The 9,217-nt window shown below is 45.8% G+C and overlaps 1 protein-coding gene across 7 annotated transcripts in view; it reads left to right on the top strand.

Annotated features, from left to right (window-relative positions):
* The first annotated feature begins 2,840 nt into the window (after positions 1 to 2,840).
* GABPB1 (GA binding protein transcription factor beta subunit 1) overlaps positions 2,841 to 9,217 on the top strand; it is an 83,605-nt gene continuing 77,228 nt past the window's right edge. For 3 of the 7 annotated variants that reach the window (XM_003784348.3, XM_023510066.1, XM_023510068.1), the window contains exon 1: positions 2,841 to 3,878. Coding sequence is in view for 2 of the 7 variants with exons in the window: in XM_023510064.1 (XP_023365832.1) it covers positions 4,939 to 4,989 (51 nt within the window). In the remaining 5 variants the exon portion in view is untranslated. Of the gene's footprint in view, positions 3,879 to 3,920; positions 4,990 to 9,217 lie in introns of those variants that run through there. The other 4 variants (XM_023510067.1, XM_023510069.1, XM_023510064.1 and 1 more) reach the window with 3 other exon arrangements.

The following is a 9,217-nucleotide window of genomic DNA, read 5'->3' as shown; positions in this document are numbered from 1 at the left end:
TTTTTTTTTTTTGAGACAGACTCAGTACCCATTGAGCTACGGGCGCCACCCACGTCGAACTACCCTTTACTTTCCTTCATGAACTTATGGGATATTGCCCTTCTTCTGTCCTTAGTCTGTTCCACTCTGGAAACAAGAGCAGAATCTTTGTTTTGCTGCTGTCAAGCCACAGCATGGGTGCTCTTTCAACAGGTGTTGAATGAACAAACATTTAATTGCTGACTACATCTGTCTGCTTGGTTGGTTACTGGCTCTTCAAATTCTACATAATTGGTCTCTCTCACCTTTTCTCCTCCACAAGAGATCCAGTTCTAACTCTGGAGTGCTCTAAACTTTTTTTTTTGGTTGTTTTTTGATATAGGAGTCTCACTTTGTTGCCCTTGGTAGAGTGTGTGGCATGATAGCTCATGGCAACCTCAAACCCTTGAGCTCAAGAGTTTCTCTTGCCTTAGCCTCCTGAGTAGCTGGGACTACAGGAGCCCACAACACCCAGCTATATCGCTCTTGCTCAGGCTGGTCCTGAATTCTTGAGTTCAAGTAATCCACCTGCCTTGGCCTCCCAGAGTGTTAGGATAACAGGTATGAGCCACCTGGCCTGGCTCTTTGTTCTTCTTTAAAAGCCCCGGAAGTACCCCCCAAACAAACAAAAATTCTACATCATGCAAAGAGAACCTTCTTCCTTCCCTAATATTCTCCTCCCTTCTTTTTTTGAGACAGAATCTCATTGTCTCCCTGGGTAGAGTATAAGCCCTTAGCTCACATCAACCTCAACCTCTTGGGCTCAAGTGATCCTCCTGCATCAGCCTTCTGGGTAGCTGGGACTATGGGTACCTGCCCTGATGCTGAGCTAGGTTCTTCTGTTTTTAATAGAGACTGGATCTTGCTCAGGCTAGTCTCAAACCTCCCCCCAGCAACTCCCACTGTTAGGATTAGAGGTGTTAACTGCCATGTCTACCTCCTCCCTTGTTTCTTTTTCTTTTTTTTTTTTTTGAGACAGAGTCTTACTATGTCGCCCTGGGTAGAGTGCGATGGCATCACAGCTCACAGCAACCTCAAACTCTTGGGCTTGTGATTCACTTGCTTCAGCCTCCCGAGTAGCTGGGACTACAGGTGCACCCCACAAGGCCTGGCTATTTTTTAAATTAATTAATTTTTTGTTGTTGTTGCAGTTATCACTGTTGTTCAGCAGGCCCAGGTCGGGTTCAAACCTGCCAACCTCTGTGTATGTGACCAGCGCCCTATCCACTAAGCTATGGGCGCCGCCCCTCTCCCTTGTTTCTAACATCACTGAAGACATTTCTGTTCTCCAAAATGCTCCACCAACACACTTGGGAGTCATTCCCTTATCTAGTGAATCAAATCTCCAAGCTGTTAATAACCACATTGGTCATTTTTCTTCTCCATTTGCCACTACCTCAGACCACTTCATTAATCTCTCCCAGGCTGTTGTTTTCCATGCTTTGGATTTTTGTGTAAGCGATCTAAAATGCAAATTCAATCCTACAATGCTTCTACTTGAAATCTTTAATAAGCTTCCTCTTGAATTTCAAGAGTTGATTTCTGCACAGGACATTCAAGGTCTTCATGAGTGGACCTGTAAAGCAGCAGCTTCAGGGTGTCCTGTGTGGCTCAGTGCTGGCCCCATATACCGAGGGTGGCGGGTTCAAACCTGGCCTCGGCCAAATTGCAACAAAAAGATAGCCAGGCATTGTGGCAGGTGCCTGTATTTCCAGCTACTTGTGAGGCTGAGGCAAGAGAATCGCCTAAGCCCAGGAGTTGGAGGTTGCTGTGAGCTGTGTGATGTGATGCAACAGCTCTCTACCAAGGATCAAGTGAGACTGTCTCTACCAAAAAAAAAGCACCTTCAGATATCCTTACCCAATTTCCCTAGTGTTTGCCTCCTAACCTTTACACTTACTCCTTCCTCTTTCTGGAAGGTCTTCCCCAATTTCCTTATTAAAGCTAACTGCTTCTCCAGTCCCCTTTCATTCCTTCGGTAAGGGGTTCCTTCTTTATGTGATTCTGCAGTATTTTTCCCCTTATCATTCTACTTTTAACTATTTACTTCTACGTTCTACAGCATAAAACTAACTGGGGGTGAGTGGGTAAGGCTTCTATAGCACTTCTTAGCTGAATGTTTATTCAAGTAAACATGTTACAAATAAATATGACATAAAAATTTCAAATTTTTACCAACTGAAACAATAAAAATATTAAATCAAAAGAAAACAGACCATGGCTCCTATGTCACTTTTTCTATGTTAGGCACAAAGGTAAGTTGTAGAAAGACTACGAATCTTTACTATACCATTACAAAAGGTAAGTGGAGAAAGATTACTTATGGCAGGCCACACATAATCAGTGGGCAAGGAAGGTTTCATTTAAGTTCGTCACCTCTCCTGGATCAAACTCTTAGTGCTGTCTCAGATATTCCCAAATCTCAGATTAGAAGATACTGAACAGTAGGTTAGGGAAGCTGGGTGAGAAAGCAATTATTCCAGGCTCTCCTGTTAAAAACTTATCAGGGTATTAAGTTCCTAACCAAATCACATGTAATTAAATTTTTCTTTCTTTTTTTTTTTTGACATAGCTTGAGCTGTCACCTTCGGTAGAGTGCGTGGCAGTGGCGTCACAGCTCACAGCAACCTCAAACTCTTGGGCTTAAGCGATTCTCTTGCCTCAGCCTCCCAAGTAGCTGGGACTACAGGCGCCTGCCACAACGCCCGGCTATTTTTTTGGGTTGTAGTTGTCATTGTTGTTTAGCAGGCCCGGGCTGGATTTGAACCCGCCAGCTCTGGTGTATATGGCTGGTGCCTTAGCCGCTGAGCTACAGGCGCCCAGCCGAGTTTAACTTTCTTAATAAAGTGCAGCACCACAAAATCTTTGACATTCTAGCAACCGGAAACATTTCTACCTGGGGTGACAGATATCTAAGGGAATTCAGGGAGCAGTTATGAGGGTGTATGAAGAATGAGGCACCATTAGATGTTAAACAACAAACAAAAGCTACCTGAGCATGTACATTCTGGTTATAAACCTACTCAGCTTATGCTAAGTGGAGACCGAACATCCTTCAGTTCTTTCCCTGCTACCTCTAGAGCGTCTCTCGTTCCAGTCTGCCTAGTTGAATCTAGGGTCACTTTAAGGTACGTCCTAACCTCCCGGCTGCCCTTCCGTCTCCCAAGATTCTCCCAGGCGGCTCAGTGGGCAGGCTTAATTTCCAAGGATTCCGCAGTGTGTCTTTTAACCGTCAAGTGAGGGAGATAAAACAAAGCTCAGCACTGTCTTATTAGTTTCCAAACTCCTACCCGCTGCAGAAAGAGGCGGGAAGGTTCCGCTGCGGCCCCGCAACCCTGCCGCGCACATGGCGGGCTGTAGCTCCCACCCCCGCTGCCGCGCAAGCGCCGGGCGGGCCGGGACTTGCGGTCGCAAAGAGTGGATCATTCCGCCGTCTTCTTTGTGTGGCTGAAGCACTAGAAATGGCATATTTTCCTTCCTTCTGTTAAAAAGAAAAGTCAGACCCTCTCGCTCCTTTCTCCCGCCGGAATGGGGTCGGGAAGTGGGTGGGAGTGGGCTCTACTGCCGACTGCCGAGGCGGAAAATCCTCGGGCCCGGGACTGACGGAGGCCGGCCGAGGAGGGATGCTGGGAGCTTTGACTCACTCGCACACCATGTGTCCTTCCGCGCGCAGCACGGGGGACTTTTCGGTGGGGATTTTGGGCGCCGACCAGACGCGGCATTTTCGGAAAATAGCGCCCTGTGCAGCTGAAGCGCTTTGTGTGTAGCGGGGCCGCGTCAGCCCGGCCGGGTACGAGGCGCCTTGGGTCCTCGCACCACCTCCTGCTGCCTCCCCGTTGCCGCTCCCGAAGCTTTTCCAGGTCAGTGCGGGTCTGTGTAGGGCCCTGTTACCACCGGATGTGGAAGTTGATCTCTTCGCTGGTAAAAAATAATTCCACTTCCCCCGGAACCCAGATCATCCCCGCGATTTCCTGTTTATTGCATTAAGGCGCCGGGTTTCCGGGGCTCCTGGCCCCGCTTATTCCGCGGGGGTCGGCGGGGTCGGCCTGGGCGCCCGGTCCGCCCGCGCCGCCGCCGTGCTTTGTCCGCTGGGCACCCCGCTTCTGGGAGGGGCGGGCAGACATGGTGGCGGCCGCCGCCCCCTCCTCGGCCCCGGCATGCCGCGGCCTCCTGGCTGCTCTGGGCTGGGCCAGGCCGCAGCCCAGGGCTGGTGCGGCGATGGGGTCGCTCCGGGACGGCTGGGGCTCTGAGATCGCCAGGAGGCGGGCGATGGGCGGGAGAAGGAGAGAGGCAGGCGCGGCCCGGCCTCGGCCCCCGGCGCCGCCGGCTCCTTTGTCTGGGCGGCCTGACGGGCCCGCCGGGTTCTGCGGAGCAGGGAAGGGGCGGCCGGCCCTGGGCGCACGGTGCTGCGGGGCCCGCGGGGCCCACGGGGCGGGGAGGCGCTCGGGCCGCCGCGGGAGCGGATGGCCGGGACAGGGTTAACTGGAGAGCCCAGCCTGTGCCGCGTGGGGCGGCCACCACGACAGCGTCGGCCGCGGGGACTGGAGTCCTGAGGGGAAGAAGACTGTCTTTCTGATCAGCTCGAGACTTGTGCCACAGAGGCTTTGCCGCCGAGACCCGCGAGTGCACGGCTTCGGGAAAGTTGAGAATTTTGCCAGGTCATCTCTGCCTGGGCACAGTTAATCAGTGGTGTATTTAGCGTGTTTTCGTTGAAGCTCTCCAACTGTGTTGAAGCAGCATGCCTATCCTCAAGGGTGCATCGTGAAAACTGAAACCAAAGGAATGAGAGAGGCCTGCTTTGTGTGTTTTCCCACTTTACGCTTGTTTCTGCTACATACTCTCTTCCTTTAAGCCTGGCGAGCAGACATCTGTTCAAAGAAGGGGCAGAGACTACAGTTTACTTCTGAAGGGGGCTTGGTAATGTGGAAATATTTAACTTCTCCCTCCAGACTCGTTTGTGTCTCCACTCAGGCAAGTTACTTTCTGAAGTACAATTTGTATCTAGAAGAAGGTTTGAATTAGTCCATAAATGATCCTTGTAAAGTACTTTGCCGTCACAATTAAAGATGCACTCTTAATTTATTATCCAGAAGTTAGTAGTAAGAAATTTTTTTTGCATATCGTTTATCTCACGACCTACCCGGCTTGGTTTAAATTTTTTCTCACTAACATGCAAGTATCATCAGTTTTGGCACGTCCATCTTCAGTCTCAGACTTTTGAGTTTTAAGAAAGGTAAAAACGACGTTATCTCATTTTTGTCAATTTCTCTAAAGCAAAAAGCCATTTCATGTTAACGCTAATGACATTTAAGCAGAAGTGACATGTACAAATCTTTTTAATGTCTGGTGTAATAGAAGAGCGCTAGGTTCTTAAATATACTTCTTCAGTGTGTCAGTGTGTTGTGGTTTTCACACCTTGTAACTTCTGGAAAACTCTGTGCACTTAATAGTTTTGTTTTAAACAGAAATGTGTTATCCTTTCCTGTTTTCACCATACAAGTCAAATCAGGATTTTATGCAAGACAACATTTTAAGAGTATAGATAAGATTGATTCCAATATTTTTTTAGTGGGCTAACTTTAAAAAAAAATCGCATTTAAGTGCATAAACAATATCACAGATAAAGATTGCATAATCTGGATATGATCCTGGAGCCTCAGGAACATTTGGAAATGTTCTGAGTGAATAAACTCAATTAACTGCATTTTTCTTTTTTGGTTTGTTTTCTTGTAGGAATCTATTAGGGTGATATGAAGGTACATATTTTTAATGGTGTACACAAGTAAAATGTGAATTCCGTATTAGATGTGCTTGTGAAAATTTGTATGTTAATTTTTATCCTTAAAGGAAGAATACTTTCAAAACACTATAAGTGCTCCAGATTTAGAGGGAATTCAGTGAAAATCTTTGGTGAAAGGAAGAATAGGCTCGGCGGCTCAAGTGGCTAAGGCACCAGCCACATACACCTAAGGTGGCGGGTTCAAATTCAGCCGGCCCGCCAAACAACAATGACAGCTGCAACCAAAAAATAGCCGGGTGTTGTGGCAGGCACCTGTGGTCCCAGCTACTTGGGAGGCTGAGGCAGGGGACTCGCTTGAGCCCAGGAGTTGGAGGTTGCTGTGAGCTGTGATGTCATGGCACTCTACCCAGGGGGACAGCTTGAGTCTCTGTCTCAAAAAAAAAAAAAGGGAGAATAGTTTGCATAATAAGACTACTCAGAGTCCTCTGTCTCAGTTTCTGAAACAATCTGGATTTTCTAGGTTGGGTGACAATTATACTGTTACGTGTAAAAATTTGAAGCCATGCTTACTTTAATGGTTTTGAAAGGAAGTTAAATTTGTTTCTAGTTGTTTCTGTGAACTCTAGACTGAATCTGTCAGTCAGTAGTTCTTTACTGTTCCATCAACAGGAAGCATCTGGTCATTCTTCATGTAATTGTTAGAGAATGCCAGGTGTATTTTTAATGTTTGCTGTTCAAATGAAAATAGACTGATGTTGGTTAATTCTACTTTATTTCAGTGTGTCCCTTTTGACCCCACCCTCAGCATGTGTAAAGTATCTTTATAATGAGCCACATCTCTCTCTCTCTTTTTTTGAAACAGAGTCTCACTCTGTGCCCTGGTTAGTGGCATAGCTTCCTAGCTGACAGCAACTATCAAACTCTTGGGCTCAGGGGATCCTTTTGACTCAGCCTCCAGAAAAGCTGTCATATAGGCACCTGCCACCATGCCTGTCCATTTTTATTTTTTTAAAGTAGGGACTACAGGTGCCCACCACCATGCCTATCTAGTTTTTCTATTTTTTTTTAAGTAGAAATGGGGGCCTTATTTTTGGTTCAGCTGATCTTGAGCTTCTGAGCTTAGGTGATCTACCCATCTTTGCCTCCTAGAGTGCTAAGATTACAGTGCAGCCCACATCTCTTGTAGAATGGCTTTATTTTTCCCTTAAGTGCTTTGTAAGTTAGAAATAGTAACAGGAAAAGCAAACATGTCATGAGGAATTCAGAATAGCTAAGTGAGATTTTGACTCCTGAATTTTTTGAGAGAGCATAAGACCCTTATCTAGTCTTGCTTTGTAAGTTGTCTGCAAATAAACTTGCTGATGGCCTCCACCTTTCTCTCTTAGTTTGCAAACAACAACAACAAAAAAACAAACCCAAACAAAGTTGAAGTTCAGGGCCACCAGGTTTTCTAATGAATACCATTTCTTTGGCCCCTAGTCTTTCCAAGTAGTAATCAGTGTTTCTATGATGTTAATTTGTCTACTTTGGGACAGCTGTGTAATTAGTCTCATACTTAAGTTTTCTGAAGATGTTTGTCTATCATGCTCTCTAAAAGGCACATAGGTAGGCTTGGTGCCTGTGGCTCAAGTGGCTAAGGCGCCCGCCACATACACCTAAGCTGGCGGGTTTGAATCCAGCCTGGCCTGCCAAACAACGACAGCTGCAACCAAAGAATAGCCAGGCGTTATGGCGGGTGCCTGTAGTCCCAGCTACCTGGGAGGCGGAGGCAGGAGAATTGCTTGAGCCCAGGAGTTGGAGGTTGCTATGAGCTGTGATGCCGTGGCACTCTGTGATGCTAGGGGGACAGCTTGAGGCCCTGTCTCAAAAAAAAAAAAAAAAGCACATGTAGTCCCAGATGAGATTAGTTTTAGGGGCTCTCTGTTTCCTCTTAGTGTTGAGTGTTGACGCTATGCTTTGCATAATGATGCTGTGAACAGTCAGCTCTCAGTTCAGTTGGTAAGCTAGTAGTGTACCTTTATTTGGGCTGAATATGTCCATGTGTTGAGTGTAGAGGCTTAACCTTGAAGTGATTTCTACAGTAAAGATAAATTCATATGCACAGCCATTGACATATTTAGAAGTAGAAATCTAAAACACTCAACCCCTTCACTTACCTTTTAATAGGAATAATTGTAAAGACTGGCAGGACCTCAAATCTTAATGCACAAATGGAAAATGTGGGAAAGACTTAATCATTTTCACTGATTACAGAATAGTGTTGATTCATACTAAATCTGCAGGGTTTTTTTTGACTATTAGACAACTAGGCATTGTGTCATATTTCTAAAAAAGTAATTTCTAAGTTGGGAGAACAGTAGGTAGAAAGAGCAAGGTGTTAGCACCACTTTGTACTGGTTGTAATATACTTGGGATGTTGTCCTAGCTTTTTAAGTAGTAGGTTGTCACACCAAAGGTGAGACTTTGTATCCATCCTCAAACTTTATATCAGAGCCACTTGGGAGATCAAATTATAAAAACAATACAAGGAGGACTCTGTGCCTGTAGCTCAGCAGCTAGTAAGGCACCAGCCACATACACCAGGGCTGGTGGGTTCAAACCTGGCCCAGGCCTACCAAACAACAATAACAAGAACAACAAAAATAGTCAGGCATTGTGGCGGGCTCCTGTAGTCCTAGCTACTTGGGAGCCTAGCTCTTGCCTTGGCTGAGGCAAGAGAATTGCTTAAGCCCAAGAGTTTGAGGTTGCTGTGAGCTGTGGTACCATAGCACTCTACTGAGGGTGACATAGTTAGACTCTGTCTCCAAAAAATACAGAACAAAATAATACATGGAGGCCCAAGCTTAAGTAGGACAGGACCTAGGCCTCTATTTTTATAAAGTTTCCAAGGTGATACATGTAGACACCCAAGTTTCAAAGGTACTGAACTATAGAGCATATATGGATGTCTGACTTAAAGAAGAGAAGGCTTCTCTATGTAATAGTAGCCACCTTTAAATTTGGAGGTTCTGTCACACAGAGGGATCAGGTTTGATCTGACCAGGAAGAATTAGGATCTCTGGGTAGAAGTTAAAGGCAGATTTTAACTATTTTTCCAAGAGAAATTTCCTCAAAACTGTGAAAATAGAATGGATTGTTCTGGAATTGTTTTTCCTCAAAACTGTAAGAATGGAATGGTGTCTGTGTTGGGGAGTCAGAGTAGAATTGATGTGTTCAAGGAGGATTTGGGGTGGGTGTCTTCAATTTCCCTATAAACTTTGAGATTTTATGAAATATATCTATGTTTGCCGACCCATAGTGGAAGATCAAAAGCAAATAGAGTGAAATAAGTTGGTTAGCTTATGTGGATCGTAGTTCTCACATTCTTGGATAAAGTAAAATGAATATTAAATGAAAAGGCTCTTTGATGCAGGGCTTTTAAGTTGTAATTTTGTGGACTCAGAAGCCTTTTTTTTTTTT

Source organism: Otolemur garnettii, unplaced genomic scaffold (assembly GCF_000181295.1).
Source record: "Otolemur garnettii isolate 467f Iridium unplaced genomic scaffold, OtoGar3 scaffold00011, whole genome shotgun sequence".
In the NCBI taxonomy this organism is placed as follows: domain Eukaryota; kingdom Metazoa; phylum Chordata; class Mammalia; order Primates; family Galagidae; genus Otolemur; species Otolemur garnettii.
The sequence above is the reverse complement of the archived record's forward strand: the minus strand, read 5'-3'. Positions and strand labels throughout refer to the sequence as shown.